The following is a 16975-nucleotide window of genomic DNA, read 5'->3' on the forward strand; positions in this document are numbered from 1 at the left end:
ACGACAGTGGTGTTAAACAGGTCTTTATTAGAGGTCTTTACAGTAAGAAATATTGCACATGATCAACACGCCTCTGACCTCCTGCCTCCGATAGCGACACAGGAGTCCCTCTCTTTCAACAGCACAAGCAAACGCGCGCCGCCCAGCCCTCGGGCCCGCCGGGCTTACTGGCGAGAGACACCGGGGGGCGCCAGAGCTGCCGAGGGCCAGTCAACTCAGCACCGCCCCCTGCAGGCCTGGCAGCACAGACAGCACGCCAGGGCGCTTCCTATAACGGCTGCTCTCCAAAAAGAAAAAAAATACACAAAACGGTATTAATATTAATATTTATTTAACTTTACAGTTTATTCCTTTAAAGGAGTATTTGCTGTTTTATCTTAATTGTTATTATTAGTGAGTCTCCAGACTCTACAGTATTTATCTACAACACAGGCACTCCGACCTCTGCCAGGGGAGACAGACAGACAACCCCCCCCTGCACCCCAGCGTCTCCGGGACAGAGGGGACCGGCCGTCTCTCACCTGGACACCCACAGCTGGGGTCCGCAGGTCCCACCAAGCCGTTCGCCCACTCCGCGTTAAAATCAAGTTTGCTCCTGGAAAGTTACTTAAAACTCCACTCCATCCTGGAGCTTCGGACTTCAGTGAATTAAAAACAAGTTAAATCGCCCCTCCCCGCCTCCGTCTCTTGCTCTGTTTCTCTCGAGTTCCCGAGTTCTTACATTAAAACGAACAGCAACAACAATGAGACAGGGAGCCGGGCGCCGGAGTTCTGCCATCGAACACCATTCGATTCCACCCAATCAGGCGGCAGGCTCCACCCACACCCTGCTCCTCCTGCCCGCCTTCCGTCCCGGCTGGCCAATCACAGCAGAACGAAGTGCTCGTCCCAGCCAACCGCAGTCCAGGCCCGTCGGCCGGCTGCCATCAGTCCCAGCCAATCACGAGGAGGCGGCGGCTGGCTCCCGGGGAAGCATGACCAATCGCAGAGCCAGAGCAGGCGCTCCTCCCCCTCCCACCTTCTGTGCTCAGCAGCCAATAGGAACGGCTGTCCTCGGCAACAGAAACCGCGGAGTTCGCTTTCGGCCAACAGCGGGAGCCCCTCGGGGAAACTGCGGGACGTCTTCAGCCAATGGGAGAGCAGGCCGTCCGCCCGCGGCGCCCAGACGCACGGGCCGGGGGGGCGCGAGGAAGAGGGGGATGAGAGCCCCGGTGTTCTCCGAGGGGGTGGGGCTCCAACAAGCACGGAGGAAGACTGGGGTAACAGACGAAAGAGTTCCTGCCCCTGCCTGGTGCTTCGCCCCTGCCGCGGCCCCAGCGGATCACCCCTCCTGGGCTGGGGGGTCACCGGGGGTTCACCCCTGGAGAGAGGGGTCACGGGGCACCCCTGGAGAGAGGGTCAGTGGTCGCTGGAGGATTCCCAGAGAATGGGTTTTACTGGACACTGGGGGCTCCCCAGAGAGGGGGGTCACTGGACACTGGGGGCTCCCCAGAGAGGGGGGTCACTGGACACTGGGGGCTCCCCAGAGAGGGGGGTCACTGGACACTGGGGGCTCCAGCTGGAGAGGCGCACAGCAGTGCAGCGCTCTTGGGGTGTGGGGGTGGCTGTGTCCATCAGAGTCGCGGTCCGCTGGTCAGCCTCTCCTGCTCATCTGGCAGAGTCGGGGGCGTCCGGCTCGGCCTGCTCCGGGGCGCCCGGGTCCCCCTCGGCCTGGGCCGCGTCCGGGCCCTGCGGCGCCGGAGACGCGCCCGGCTCGGGGGCGCCGGAGGGGCCGGGCGCCAGCAGGAAGCCGCCGCCCACGCCGGAGTCCGGCTGCGCCGCCCCCAGGGGACCCTGAGCGCCCCCTGCTGTCTGCTCGGAGGGCGCAGCGGTCTGCATGATCTTCTGGCGCACCTCCCGAATCTTCAGCTGCAGACACACCTTGGTGGGGAAGATGTCAGAGTAACGAGCCTGGAAAGCTGCTGTGGCCTGAGCTGGAGAGAGAGAGAGACAGAGGGGTTAATACAGACACACTGACTGGACACTCCAGTACATTAACACTACACTGAGAGAGAGAGGGGTTCATACAGACACACTGACTGGACACTCCAGTACATTAACACTGCACTGAGAGAGAGAGGGGTTAATACAGACACACTGACTGGACACTCCAGTACATGAACACTGCACTGAGAGAGAGGGGTTAATACAGACACACTGACTGGACACTCCAGTACATTAACACTGCACTGAGAGAGAGGGGTTCATACAGACACACTGACTGGACACTCCAGTACATTAACACTGCACTGAGAGAGAGAGGGGTTAATACAGACACACTGACTGGACACTCCAGTACATGAACACTGCACTGAGAGAGAGGGGTTAATACAGACACACTGACTGGACACTCCAGTACATGAACACTGCACTGAGAGAGAGAGGGGTTCATACAGACACACTGACTGGACACTCCAGTACATTAACACTGCACTGAGAGAGAGAGGGGTTAATACAGACACACTGACTGGACACTCCAGTACATGAACACTGCACTGAGAGAGAGGGGTTAATACAGACACACTGACTGGACACTCCAGTACATGAACACTGCACTGAGAGAGAGAGGGGTTCATACAGACACACTGACTGGACACTCCAGTACATGAACACTGCACTGAGAGAGAGAGGGGTTCATACAGACACACTGACTGGACACTCCAGTACATGAACACTGCACTGAGAGGGTGGAGTGAGTGTGGTAGGTACCAGAGGGGAAGAAGCCATGCTCTTGGAAGAGCTGCATGACGAGGGCGCGGCGCTGGTCCAGGGTGCGACGCAGAGAGGAGTATGGCACCTTGTCGAACTCCAGCTCTCCCAGGATGTCCTCTGAGTCTGTCCCTGGGTGAGACAGATGGCACAGATCAGTACGAACACAGACTGGGAACAGTGTAAGTGTCAGTCTGTGTTCTGTCGACCCGTCCCCCAGGTGTGTCTGCAGTGACCAGTCGACCCGTCCCCCAGGTGTGTCTGCAGTGACCAGTCGACCCGTCCCCCAGGTGTGTCTGCAGTGACCCGTCCCCCAGGTGTGTCTGCAGTGACCCGTCTGAGGTGTGCACAGTTGCTGTCTCCCAGGTGTGCATAGTTACCTGTCTCAGGTGTGACGTTACCTGGCCGGTCGAAGGTGAAGATGTCGCCCTCGCACTTGGCGGCGCTCTTGGGCGTGTTGGGCTCGGAGCTGCAGCTGGACCTCCGCCGGCTCTTCCTCTTCGGGGACACCGGGTCCTCGGTGGACGAGTCCAGGTCTGCGGGAGAGAGACGGAGGGTCAGGCGGGGCGCGGGGCGCAGGGCGCGGGGCGCGGCTGGCGGGGCGCCCCCGGAGGCTCACCGGTGGAGTTCTTCCTCTTCTTGCGGTAGCTGCCCAGGATGGCGCGGGGGGAGGTGGCCAGGCTCTGCAGGGTGGGCGAGGGCAGCACCTCCTCGGGCCGGAACTCGGGCAGCTCGGCGAAGCGCTCCTCGAAGTACACCTCGGACAGCACCCTGGGGAGAGGACAGCCGGTCAGCCGGTCAGCCGGTCAGCGCCAGGGCGCGAGGGGGGGGGGGGACCCCGTCTGGCCCACTTACTTGTCCACGGAGTCGAACGTCTTCTTGAGGGGCGGGGGCCGCACCTTCACCTTCTTGGCTGGGGGGGCGTCCTTCTCTGGCTGAGGGGGGGGCGGCGGGGGGTCGGGCCCCGAGGGGGGGTGCAGGGGGGAGGAGGGCCGGGAGTCCCTCCGGCCGGCCTGCAGAGAGAGGGACCGTGAGGAGGTACAGCCTGACGCAGTGACCAGGACACTCTGTGACCACAGCCTGGACACCGACACTGGACACAGGCAGACCTGGCTGTCCAGAGAAGACAGGCTCAGTGACCACAGCCTGGACACACACACTGGACACAGGCAGACCTGGCTGTCCAGAGAGCACGGGCTCAGTGACCACAGCCTGGTCAAAGACACTGGACACAGGCAGACCTGGCTGTCCAGAGAAGACAGGCTCAGTGACCACAGCCTGGACACCGACACTGGACACAGGCAGACCTGGCTGTCCAGAGAGGACAGGCTCAGTGACCACAGCCTGGACACCGACACTGGACACAGGCAGACCTGGCTGTTCAGAGAGGACAGGCTCAGTGACCACAGCCTGGACACACACACTGGACACAGGCAGACCTGGCTGTTCAGAGAGGACAGGCTCAGTGACCACAGCCTGGACACTGACACTGGACACGGGCAGACCTGACTGTCCAGAGAGGGGGGGGAGACAGAGGACAGAGGGGCCGACAGCTCTCAGCTGGATGGCCTCAGCAGCAGGCCCTCACCTGGCCCGGCGCAGGCCCGGCCGGCCCGTCCTTCCCCCAGCCGGTCCCGTCGGCGCCGCCCGGCCCATCCTCGGGGGGCCCGTCCTCGGCCGGGGGGGGCGGGGGCGAGCCAGCGTCGCCGCCCCTGTCCGGCTCCCGCCCGCCGCGCCCGCCGCCCTCGAAGCTGCCCACCGGGATGCTGGCCACCACCGCCTTCACCTTCTGAGGGGTCCTCACCGGCGCGGGGGGCGGCTTGGGGGTGACCGGCACACTGCCTGCGCAGAACACACCACTGCAATCTGAGACACAGGGGGCACCCTCAGACCTGCAACACACACCCACACACACCCCCACAGACAGACACACCCACCCCCACAGGCACACCCATCCACCCCCACACCCACCCAGACACACCCATCCACCCCCACACACACCCAGACACCCCCACACACACCCACCCCCACAGACACACCCACCCACCCCCACACACACCCACCCACACACACACCCATCCACCCCCACACACACACACACCCCCACAGACACACCCACCCCCACACCCATCCACCCCCACCCACACACCCACCCACACACCCATCCACCCCCACCCACACACACACACATACACGCGTGCACACTCATACACGCAGACATACACACGCACACACGCAAATTCATGCGCACACACGCGTGTACGCAAACGTACACAAACGCGCGCGCTCACACACACGCACGCACGTTTAAAACTGCGCTCTCACACACATCACCAGGCTCACCTGTGTGGGAGGGCTGGGGGGGGCCGGGGCTGCAGCTCTGCAGGGATGCAGTGGACACTGCGGGGGGCGCCGTCGAGCCGCCGGCAGTCTTGCCCAGCCCCTGGGCCAGGGCGTGCGTCTGCTGGCCGGGCGCCTTCGGCAGGATGTGGGGGGAGTGGGGGGAGGGGCTGGAGACCGTGTACACCACACTGGGGGGCACCGTCGTCATGGAAACCACCCCCGTCGCCAGAGTGACGGTTGCTGGGGAACCACCAGGGTTGGGGTAGATCGCAGTGACTATCTGCCCTCCTGCCCCGCCTGAGCCGGGGCCAGATAGAGAGGGCAACTGGGGGCAATTAGAAGACTGAGCCGGGGTGAGTAAGGGGGGCTGACCTGGAGAGGGATGAGAGAGATACAGAATACAGAGGGAAGGAGAGAGTTAAAATTCTGCTCACACTGACACTGACAGAGCAGTCTGAGAGTCTCCAGGCTGGACTGGACTGACTGGACTGGGAGCTGGACTAGTGATTCACTGGGATTATAATCAGACTCACTGACACTGACAGAGCAGTCTGAGAGTCTCTAGGCTGGGCTGGACTGACTGGACTGGGAGCTGGACTAGAGATTCACTGGGATTATAATCAGACTCACTGACACTGACAGAGCAGTCTGAGAGTCTCCAGGCTGGACTGGATTGACTGGACTGGGAGCTGGACTAGAGATTCACTGGGATTATAATTGACTCACTGACAGAGCAGAGACTCCCCTCATTCTCTTAAGTCACTCCTATCTCAGTCATCACGTCTTTCGTACCTGTAATTAGTGGCTGTAACAGCGTCTGCCCAGAGGGGGCGATAGCGGTGAACCCCAGTGTTGCCAGGGGCGACTGGACATAGGCGGAGCCAGGAGGAGGAGGGACCTGTTGTGGGGAGGAGCCCGTCGTCGTGGAGACGATTGGGAGAGGGGTGGGGACACCGGGAGCCGACTGAACATAGGTGATCCTGAGAGAGAAAAGACAGCGTGAGGAGGCAGGGAGAGACTGGCCAGCACGAGCTGACATCGAAGGTCACGGCTGTGGTTAACAGGGGTGCTGCGGACCAGCAGGGGGCTCTCTTCTCTCTGCACCAGAAATTTAGAGTCCACTGCACTACCAGAGGACCGGGGACAGTGTGCTGGAGGAGGCAGTGAGCACTGTGTGAGAGCGGGCTCACTCCACTTGGACTGTCCAGTCAGGCCTCCCTGAAGCTCCCCTGGTGTCCCCCAGGTGGGGCTGTGCCTCACCGCGTGGGGAACACTGAGAGCAGGGGTGCAACGGGTTTGCAAACGTAGCTGTACAGCCGGGACTGTAGCTGTTGTGCGGTTGTGTAGCTGTTGTGCGGTGCGGCAGTGTACCTGGTTGCCGGGGGAGGCAGGAGCACGGTCTGGGAAGGGGCCGAGACGGGCGCCATCACCGCTGCCGTGCCCATGGAGACGGGGAAGGGGCTCCCAGGATGCACCGCTCCTCCGGAGGAGAGCTGGGGCTGAACAACGGGCATGGGCGCGATCTGGATAATCTGGGGGGGGACAGCGAGCGAGACGGGCCTTACTGCTGCTGGACCGAGCCTCCAGGACAGCCAGCAGAACAGCGCCACAGGACCAGGGGCCCCGGCGCGGGTCAGAGGTCAAGGGACATCCGGGTACCTTGCTTCCTGTTTGCGCGCCATTCTGCACAGGAAGAGGCGGGGCCACCAGTGGGAGTGTCTGGGGCTGGGCGGAGCCTGCTGACCTCACCGTTGCCATGGGGACCAGCATCTTCCCTTGCAACACCGGAGACTGGGCCTGGACTGGAGGCAGAGAGAGAATATTCTAGAGATAATCCCTCCGCATTCTCCCACCCCTTTCTCTCTCTCCACCCACCCAGACAGCACCCTCCCCCCGTCCCCCTGCTGCTGGTCACTCCCTCACCTCTGGGTCCAGGAGAGACCACTCCCACTGCAGGACTGGAGGCGTGGCCTGGGCCCGACCCGGCCGCCCCAGCCCCGCCCACTGTCTTCCCATTGGCCGGCGATGAGTGAGCGTGAGAAGGCGGGGCCGCGGGCAGGGTGAACTGGATGCCGGGGGCCTGGTGCTGCTGCAGCTGGGGGGAGGGGCTCTTGGTGGAGGGGGCGGAGCTCGCCGGGAGTGTGGGCAGGATGTACTGCACCTGCGTGATGGGCTTCCCGCCACAGGGCGGGGCCAGAGAGGCTGGGGCGGGGATGAACTGGGGCTGCAGCAGGCCCAGGGGCAGGGGCCCGTTGGAGCTGGTGCTCGGCCCCTGGTTCGAAGAGGGCTGGGGCTGTAAGTGCGCCTGCTGCTGCTGAGCGATGAGCTGGACCGTGTGCGGAGTCTGGAGGGCGTTGGCGAAGGGGTGCCCCAAGACCAGGTTGGTCACTCCTCCAATGGCAGGGCTGGGAGAGGAGGAGGAGTACTGCCCGGCCCCGCCCCCCACGCCTCCTCCAATCAGGACCGGCTGCTTCTTGTCCGGGGCCAGCGGATTGGCCAAGGGGCTGCTGGCGGAGGCCGCGCCCTCCCGGAGCTGGGCGGGCTTGCTGGCGATGGGCACGGGCGTGCTGACCACCGGCTTGACCACGTTGGTGACCACAGTGGACGCCACCCGCACCGCGCCCTGCCCCAGCAGGGGGGTGAGGCCGAGGGGCTGGCTGGGGGGGGCCGCCGGCGCAGGGGCGGGGGCGGCGTGGGGCTGGGGCAGGCGGGGGGCCCGGCCGGGGTGCAGCAGGATCTGCGCGGAAGGCGCGGGGCCGCTGCAGGCCAGCGCCTGGGGGTGCAGGGCCGGGGCGGAGGTGGCGATCACCGAGGGGCCGGCCGGCGGCACGGCGAGCGAGACCGGCCCGCCCCCGCCGCTCTCCGCCCCCCTCTTCCTCTTCCTGTCGGCGCCGCCCCCCTCCCCGAGGCGCCGGGCCGGCGCGGTGCTGTGGGGGGCGCTGTCGAGGCCACGAGCCACAGAGACGGAGGGCGAGGGCGAGGAGGAGGAGCAGATGACCGGAGCGAAGACGCGCTGGAGAGAGACAGAACACGGTCAAATACAGCACACTGCCCTCACACACCACACCAGCTCCCTGCCCCCTGCCCCCTGCCCACCACACACACCCACTGCCCACTGCCCACTGCCCACTGCCCACTGCCCACTGCCCACTGCCCACTGCCCACACACACCACACACCACACACCACACACCACACACCACACACCACACACCACACACACCCACTGCCCACACACACCACACACCACACACCACACACCACACACCACACACCACACACCACACACCACACACCACACACCACACACACACCACACCAGCTCCCTGCTCCCTGCCCCCTGCCCACCACACACACCCACTGCCCACTGCCCACTGCCCACACACACCACACACACCCACTGCCCACACACACCACACACCACACACACCCACTGCCCACACACACCACACCAGCTCCCTGCCCCCTGCCCACCACACACACCCACTGCCCACACACACCACACCAGCTCCCTGCTCCCTGCCCCCTGCCCACCACACACACCCACTGCCCACTGCCCACTGCCCACACACACCACACACACCCACTGCCCACACACACCACACACCACACACACCCACTGCCCACACACACCACACCAGCTCCCTGCCCCCTGCCCACCACACACACCCACTGCCCACACACACCACACCAGCTCCCTGCCCACTGCACACTGACCACACACACCCACTGCCCACACACACCAGCTCCCTGCCCACTGCACACTGACCACACACACCCACTGCCCACTGCCCACACACACCAGCTCCCTGCCCACTGCACACTGACCACACACACCCACTGCCCACACACACCACACCAGCTCCCTGCCCACTGCACACTGACCACACACACCCACTGCCCACACACACCAGCTCCCTGCCCACTGCACACTGACCACACACACCCACTGCCCACTGCCCACACACACCAGCTCCCTGCCCACTGCACACTGACCACACACACCCACTGCCCACACACACCAGCTCCCTGCCCACTGCACACTGACCACACACACCCACTGCCCACACACACCACACCAGCTCCCTGCCCACTGCACACTGACCACACACACCCACTGCCCACACACACCACACCAGCTCCCTGCCCACTGCACACTGACCACACACACCCACTGCCCACACACACCACACCAGCTCCCTGCCCACTGCAGACTGACCACACACACCCACTGCCCACTGCCCACACACACCAGCTCCCTGCCCACTGCACACTGACCACACACACCCACTGCCCACTGCCCACAGACCACAGACCAGACACACACACCACACCAGCCCACCGCCCACAGACCACAAACCACACACACCAGCCCACCGCCCACTGCACACAGTGACCACAGACACACACAACACACCAGCCCACCGCCCACTGCACACAGTGACCACAGACACACACAACACACCAGCCCACCGCCCACTGCACACAGTGACCACAGACACACACAACACACCAGCCCACCGCCCACTGCACACACACACACCACACCAGCTCCCTGCCCACTGCCCACGGACCATACAGACCATTTACCAGTTGACTTCGAGACACAGAGACCCACACACACTCACAGACCTTGCCATCGCCCTCGTCCCCGGAGCCAGGCTCGCTGTCGCTGTCGGTCACCCTCTCCTTACACTTCAGGTCAATGGAGCTGCCAGGGTAGGAGTCCTCTGAGAGAGAGAGACAGGGGTGTGAGGGGACACACAGGGGGTGGGAGTGTGGGACGAGCTGGGCTCTTTCCGGAATGGGCTGGGTGAGGTTCTGGGGTCGGTTAACGAAAGCCCCCCCCCGTGTACAGGCTGAAACCGGGCCGGACCTGCGGGACACGACAGACCCCCCCTTCCCGGACTCACCGATGACGTCGTCGTCGCCTTCCTCCTCACAGATGACCATTCGCTCCTCGTCACTGGTCATCTCCTCACTCGCCCCCCGCTGGGAGAGAGAGCGGCGCCGAGGGGGGCGCCCCGAGCCCGGGAACTGACCCGCACCCCCAGAACACATCTGGAGAGAGAGGGGGAGGCGTGAGTAACAGAGCGGAGAGACTGGCCACTGTGAAAACACTGGGCGGAGCGCCCCCTGGTGGGCCAGCTGTCCAGCACACAGAGAGAGAGACACAGTGGGAGGGACAGGGCAGCTGCCCAGCACATGGAGAGAGACACACAGCAGGAGGGACAGGACAGCTATCCAGCACACGGAGAGAGACACACAGTGGGAGGGACAGGGCAGCTATCCAGCACACGGAGAGAGACGCACAGTGGGAGGGACAGGGCAGCCGTCCAGCACACGGAGAGAGAGACAGCAGGAGGGACAGGGCAGCTGTCCAGCACACGGAGAGAGAGAGACACACAGTGGGAGGGACAGGGCAGCTGCCCAGCACATGGAGAGAGACACACAGCAGGAGGGACAGGACAGCTATCCAGCACACGGAGAGAGACACACAGTGGGAGGGACAGGGCAGCTATCCAGCACACGGAGAGAGACGCACAGTGGGAGGGACAGGGCAGCTATCCAGCACACGGAGAGAGACACACAGTGGGAGGGACAGGGCAGCCGTCCAGCACACGGAGAGAGAGACAGCAGGAGGGACAGGGCAGCTGTCCAGCACACGGAGAGAGAGAGACACACAGTGGGAGGGACAGGGCAGCTGTCCAGCACACAGAGAGAGAGACAGCAGGAGGGACAGGGCAGCTGTCCAGCACACGGAGAGAGAGAGACACACAGTGGGAGGGACAGGGCAGCTGTCCAGCACACAGAGAGAGAGACACAGTTGGAGGGACAGGGCAGCTGTCCAGCACACAGAGAGAGACAGTGGGAGGGACAGGGACACAGATGACACTATACCTGGGCCAGCTCCTGGAGGGCCTGTGTGTTGCCCCTCTCCCTCTGCTCCAGGCTGTGCACAGCACTCTGGGAGAAAGCCCGGGGGCGGGTCAGCTGACTGGGGGGGCCATCGCCCACAACCCTCTCGCCCCCGCCCACCACCCCATGCCCCGCCTTCAGCTCCGCCCCCAGAGTCACTGACTGGGGCTCTGTGAGGAGACAGAAACAGAGTCAACCACGCCCCTTGACCCAGACCACACCCACTCCCCAGCCCCCACACTCCCGACCACACCCCCTCCCCAGCAGCCCCTCCCACACCACACCCACCACACCCCCTCCCCAGCAGCCCCTCCCACACCACACCCCAGCAGCCCCTCCCACACCACACCCCCTCCCCACCAATCCCACACCAAACCCTCTCCCCAGCAGCCCCTCCCACACCACACCCCCTCTCCAGCAGCCCCTCCCACACCACACCCACTCCCCACCACACCCCCTCCCCAGGCCCTCACTGCCCCCTCACCTGTGGTCTCAGACATGCTCCTCTCTCGGGGCTCCTTGCCCCCCGGCCCCCCCAGACCCCCCTTCCCCTCCGAGCTGGACTTCTTCCTGTCCTTGTTGCACCACTTCCAGTCGGGGTGCGCCTTGAAGTGCGCCTCCTTCACCTGGGGGGCAGAGCAGGGACACCAGACGTTACCTTCAAGATCTCGGGGCGCCCCCATCAGTCTCCTGTCTACAAGCGTCCCCCGTCTCGGGGTGTGCTTTATCGCAGGGCGCACCCCCAGTTCCCCGTCTCGGGGTGTGCTTTATCGCGGGGCGCGCCCCCAGTCCCCCGTCTCGGGGTGTGCTTTATCGCGGGGCGCGCCCCCAGTCCCCCGTCTCGGGGTGTGCTTTATCCCCGGGGGGCTCCCCCAGTCCCACCTGGAAGGCGAGGTCGTGGTACTTCTGCTTCTCCTTGTGGCCCAGCGCGTACCACCACTCGCCCAGGATCTTGCTGACCGTGCGGTTGTCCTGGTTGGGGTGCCGCTGGTGCACCAGGGCGCGGTGCCGCTTGCTGAAGATCATGAAGGCGTTCATGGGCCGGCGGATGTGGTCCTTCTCCCGCTGCAGGGGGACAGGGGGACAGCAGGGCGGTCAGTCTTGGGGGGGCGGGAGGGCGGTCAGTCTCGGGGGGATGGGAGGACAGCAGGGCGGTCAGTCTCGGGGGGGGAAAGGGGTGGTCAGTCTTGGGGGGACAGCAGGTGGTCACTCTCAGGGGGACAGCAGGTGGTCACTCTCAGGGGGACAGCAGGCGGTCAGTTAGGGGGGACAAGGTCAAAGTTGAGGGACAGGGGTCAGTCTGGGGGGCCGGCGTCGGTGTTGAACTGGTGCACTCTCTCACCTTGCCTGGGCTGCTCTTGTCACTGTCCTTGGGCAGAGCGCTGAGAGACTGGGTGCGCCTCTTCACTGGAGACACAGACAGAGGGGGTTCTGGGGCGACACTGGGAAAGAAACTGCAGAGAGAGAGAGGAGGGGTAGAGGAGGGAGAGAGAAGGGTGTTTGTATTTACTAACACACACACAGACTCCTGGGACACAATAACACACACTGTACATAGCTCTCTTGCTATTGACACAGCGTGACAACAGACCCCAGGCAGGCAGGCTCAAGAAACTGTCCTGTCCAGGTGGGGGGACAGGGGCTGCTCTCTCTGTGCTCAGAGAAAAAACGGAGACTCACGGGTCATCGACGTCGCTCTCCGTCTCACTGTCCACCCTCTCCCTCTCCGGCTCCCTCTCTGGGGGCGGGTCTTCAGCTGGGGGTGGAGGGCGAGTGGGAGACACCCTTTCCAGCGTAGGGGGGCCAACACCTCCATCACTCATGGACACCACACTGCACTGGGAGTCTGAGAGAGAGAGGGGTTAATACAGACACTGACTGGACACTCCAGTACATTAACACTGCACTGAGAGAGAGAGGGGTTAATACAGACACACTGACTGGACACTCCAGTACATTAACACTGCACTGAGAGAGAGAGGGGTTAATACAGACACACTGACTGGACACTCCAGTACATGAACACTGCACTGAGAGAGAGAGGGGTTAATACAGACACACTGACTGGACACTCCAGTACATTAACACTGCACTGAGAGAGAGAGGGGTTAATACAGACACACTGGCTGGACACTACAGTACATGAACACTGCACTGAGAGAGAGAGAGAGGGGTTAATACAGACACACTGGCTGGACACTACAGTACATGAACACTGCACTGAGAGAGAGAGGGGTTAATACAGACACACTGACTGGACACTCCAGTACATGAACACTGCACTGAGAGAGAGAGGGGTTAATACAGACACACTGGCTGGACACTACAGTACAATACAGTTAATATTAATTTTATAAGCCAGATGCAGCATTAACACTGCACTCCATGCAGAAGAAAATACAGTTAGTTGTGAGAACACACTCGCTGATAGCTGCTGCTGTTTGAGTCACTGATCCATGTATCCTGTCCACTCTCACCTCTGCTCTGATTGGCTGGTTGTGCATGACTGACAGGCTGTTGGCCCTCGGAAGACTGGACAGTAGAATCTGATTGGCTAGGAGCCAGGAAAGGGACCAATGAGTGCCAAGGAAAAACAGGCACTGACCTGGGCTCCACATTCGTCCACACTGCCAAAAAAGAGAGAGGGGTTAATAGGCACATTGACTGACTGGACACTCCAGTACATGAACACTGCACTGAGAGAGAGAGGGGTTAATACAGACACACTGACTGGACACTCCAGTACATTAACACTGCACTGAGAGAGAGGGGTTAATACAGACACACTGACTGGACACTCCAGTACATTAACACTGCACTGAAAGAGAGGGGTTAATACAGACACACTGACTGGACACTCCAGTACACAATGATGGGCATTTTAATACAATCATGATGGGTTGTTCATGTGAAGATACAGATGAGCTGGACTGAGTGTCTCTACAGTTACTCTACAGCTCTGATGATGATGATGATGATGGAGTGTTAATGTGAAGGGTCTTCATTTTTTATTGATCTAATGATGATGTTGTGAACACAACTGTTTTATTCCACTGTAAAGGGGCGAAATATTTACAGTGGATTCTGCTGCTTTCAAAACGCATCTTACAAACAGACAATTTCTGGACCACAGAGAACCATTCACAGGACACAGCAGCACAATCAGAAAAGGCAGACTCCATCAGGGTCAGTGGAGTCTTAAAGTTAATATCTATCCCCGCTCACAGTCAAGTCTGGAACTGTCTAAAAGACATAATAAAGAACATACTAACCGAACATACTCAAGCCCTGCCGCACATACGGTGGGCTTTCTGACGAAAACATTGTTGGGCGTCCAACGATATACCAATCCTTTTTCGTTTAGCGATCAACAAGAAAGATCGTTAAAACGTCCCTTTAGGAGGAGGAAAATAGTCCCTGGGCGGAACACGTTATTGGGTATTGATCATCAACATCCGATCCTCGGCTATCGACCCGCAATGAACCGCTCAGCTATCCGCCACGGAGGTTAACATCTGTTTCAGGGACAAAAAAAAGGCGATGCACTGCTCTCTGGTCGCTCAAACGCCGGTCGACATTTTTAAAATACAACATTTCTGTCTCCGAGAAATCCACTTTTCCTGGCGCCTGTGCTCCCGGGGTCTCCACAAGGCCATGTGTTGGCTCTTCCTGAAAGCCGAGCGGGTGTCGTCACTGCGGGGCCTCTGCGCAGTTAGTTAACCGTCAATCACCCTCCGCACCGCACCGAAAAACGGATTAAATGCGCCATGAACTGCACGATGCCGTCGGCCTCGGTGGTCGGAACGAATCCGGGACCACCTTACCGGTCTCACTGCCTCAATCCCCGGGTACTTTTCAGGGTCTGTTCTCTCTTTCCCCTGTTTGTTTACATCTCCAGAGCGCAGCGGGGCGGGAAGGGTTAAGTAGGCCTCTGCCTCATCCCCGGCTTCGCCTGCTGCCGCGCACCGGGCGGCGCCTGCGCATCCCCCGGCCCGCTCCGACCGCACACTACGGAAACGATGGGCTGCACAACCTTCCCAATGGGGGGTGGATTAAAGCACCCCAATTGAAATATCGTATTTTATTAAAGATCTGATCACCCGCGCCAGCGTCCTTGTCCGCAAGGGCTCAATTTCGTAAAATATCCGTAAAAAGATATTTTTACGCCTGTTTGATTAAGAGGGAGGGGGTCTTTTTAACACGGTCTTTCAGCATCTACTGCAACGGATGGGGCCCTCAGTGACGTTTTTTCATGCCAGCAGCCGTCACATTGCTAGCATGCCCGTGGAAAAAAAAAAGAGAGAGGGGCTCATTCTGACAGCAAAGAACAGACTCGCTTCCACAAAACGAGCCGGGCGCCTCCCGCGTCAGACAGGCAGCGGAACTGGGTTCAGGCGAGCCTGCCTGCCTGCCTCTGAGCTCTGATGCCCAGTGGCAGGTGTCCCCTGCCTACCTGTCCTGCACACGGTAAAGATGCCGACTTGTGTACAAGCCTGGCACCTCGACTACCTCCCTTACAACCAGCCTGACAAAGGATTAGTTGTTTTCTTCTCTTTTTTTTTTGCTTTGGCTTTCTGAGTCCTGAAATTTAGTTGCACGACACACGACCAGGACCAAGACTCTCGGCCCACCGACACCCCCCTCACGCTGGCCCAATGCACGACTTTCCCGACGACGTTGGAGGTGAAACGTCCAAACAAGGGTCCGAGCTGCTGCCGCTGCCGGCGGGGGGGGGGGGGGGGGGGCTCCCCGGACAGACCCCTCCGCTGACGAAAGAGGCCGGAAACCCGACACCGGGGCCCTGGAGAGACCCAGGGCAGGGCAGAGCCCTGGAGTTGGCGCGCCGCCCTTGCCCTCTGCGTGCCGGGATGCTCTCTAGCTGGCCTGGCAGCCGGGCCGCCGCCGGCCCCTGCGAGAGAGGAGCAGCAGCAGCAGCACCAGCACCGGGGCCAGCCGCCCTCACGCTTCGCACCCGCCCGCCAGGTGGGTGCACACCTCTCACCTGCGCCTGGCCAGGTGCGTGCACACGCACACGCACACCTTCCCGGCGACAGCCAGCCGGGGCTACCGCGCTCGCTCGCTGCCAGACGCCGAGGCCGCAGGACCCTCCGCCTGCCTACGGACCAGCGACCACAGACCCCATGGGCAGCCCGCCCCCGGCCGCAGAGCCTTCACCGGCGGCCGCACATGCCTGCTCCCCCGGAGCCGACTAACCGCGCTACTCGCCCGGGACAGGACTGAAACGCAACCCCCCTCCTCCTCCTCCTCCTCCTCCTCTCGCCGTGCACACACACACGCACGCCGCCTCCGCCACCGGCTCGGACCCGCAGCTCAGCTCGGCTCGGACCGTCCTCCTCCCTCCGCCGGACTCCTCCACGGCCGCCCCTCCCGGCGGGGAAGAGCGCCCCCCGGGAGCAGAGGCTTGTCAAAGGCGCAGCGGGCCGTCGGGACCGCCGACCGCTCCAGCCCACCCCTCCACCCGAACACGGCACCGCGACGCGCCTCGGGTCTCGGCTCGGCTCCGCGCAGGCCCGGCCGGCAGCAGCGGAGGCGCACAATCCAGGTACTGAGAACGAAGAAGCTGGGCTCCCCAGTTCCTGGCACAGAGACCTCGCCGCGTCTTCGTAGTAAAAAGTCGTTGTATCACAACATCATTCACTCGACTCGATTCTTCCCCCAGATCCTTGTCTCTCTCTCTCGCTCCCCCGCTGAACCCCCCCTTCTCTCTCCCTGAGTCAGAGGCAGCGGCCTCGCCCGGCCCCGCCCCCGCCGACCTTCGCTGCACAAGCCCGGCTCTCCCATTGGCTCACGGCCGCGCCCTTAACGCGACGTCACCCGCCGCCGCTGCCGCCGATTGGACAAGCGGGGCTGTGGAATGTCAGTCATATGCAAATCCCATTCTGCGCGGCTCTGGGGCTCCTATTGGTCGAAGCCGGAGCGGGGGGGCCGGGGGGGGGGGTTGGAAT

General features: G+C 62.0%; 1 protein-coding gene and 1 long non-coding RNA gene across 3 annotated transcripts in view; one reads left to right on the forward strand and one right to left on the reverse strand.

Annotated features, from left to right (window-relative positions):
* The window catches only part of LOC148640272 (uncharacterized), a 178441-nt gene that overhangs the window by 24690 nt on the left and 136776 nt on the right, over positions 1–16975 (forward strand). The window lies entirely within an intron of this gene.
* The window catches only part of cicb (capicua transcriptional repressor b), a 34220-nt gene continuing 17252 nt past the window's right edge, over positions 8–16975 (reverse strand). Inside the window, exons 3-21 of one of the 2 annotated variants that reach the window (XM_088620493.1) lie at positions 13487–13636; positions 12690–12855; positions 12352–12463; positions 11892–12074; positions 11494–11635; positions 10992–11179; positions 10004–10151; positions 9723–9820; positions 7015–8104; positions 6751–6893; positions 6463–6623; positions 5884–6071; positions 5092–5463; positions 4337–4590; positions 3604–3761; positions 3368–3519; positions 3150–3284; positions 2749–2880; positions 8–1973 (exon numbers count right to left, since the gene is read on the reverse strand). In XM_088620493.1, the coding sequence (XP_088476619.1) occupies positions 1648–1973; positions 2749–2880; positions 3150–3284; positions 3368–3519; positions 3604–3761; positions 4337–4590; positions 5092–5463; positions 5884–6071; positions 6463–6623; positions 6751–6893; positions 7015–8104; positions 9723–9820; positions 10004–10151; positions 10992–11179; positions 11494–11635; positions 11892–12074; positions 12352–12463; positions 12690–12855; positions 13487–13636 (4298 nt within the window). In that variant the 3' untranslated portion in view covers positions 8–1647. Of the gene's footprint in view, positions 1974–2748; positions 2881–3128; positions 3285–3367; positions 3520–3603; positions 3762–4336; positions 4591–5091; positions 5464–5883; positions 6072–6462; positions 6624–6750; positions 6894–7014; positions 8105–9722; positions 9821–10003; positions 10152–10991; positions 11180–11493; positions 11636–11891; positions 12075–12351; positions 12464–12689; positions 12856–13486; positions 13637–16975 lie in introns of both variants that reach the window. The other variant, XM_088620492.1, reaches the window with a different exon arrangement.

This window comes from Lepisosteus platostomus, chromosome 26 (assembly GCF_059453375.1).
Source record: "Lepisosteus platostomus isolate fLepPlt1 chromosome 26, fLepPlt1.hap1, whole genome shotgun sequence".
Classification (NCBI taxonomy): Eukaryota; Metazoa; Chordata; class Actinopteri; order Semionotiformes; family Lepisosteidae; genus Lepisosteus; species Lepisosteus platostomus.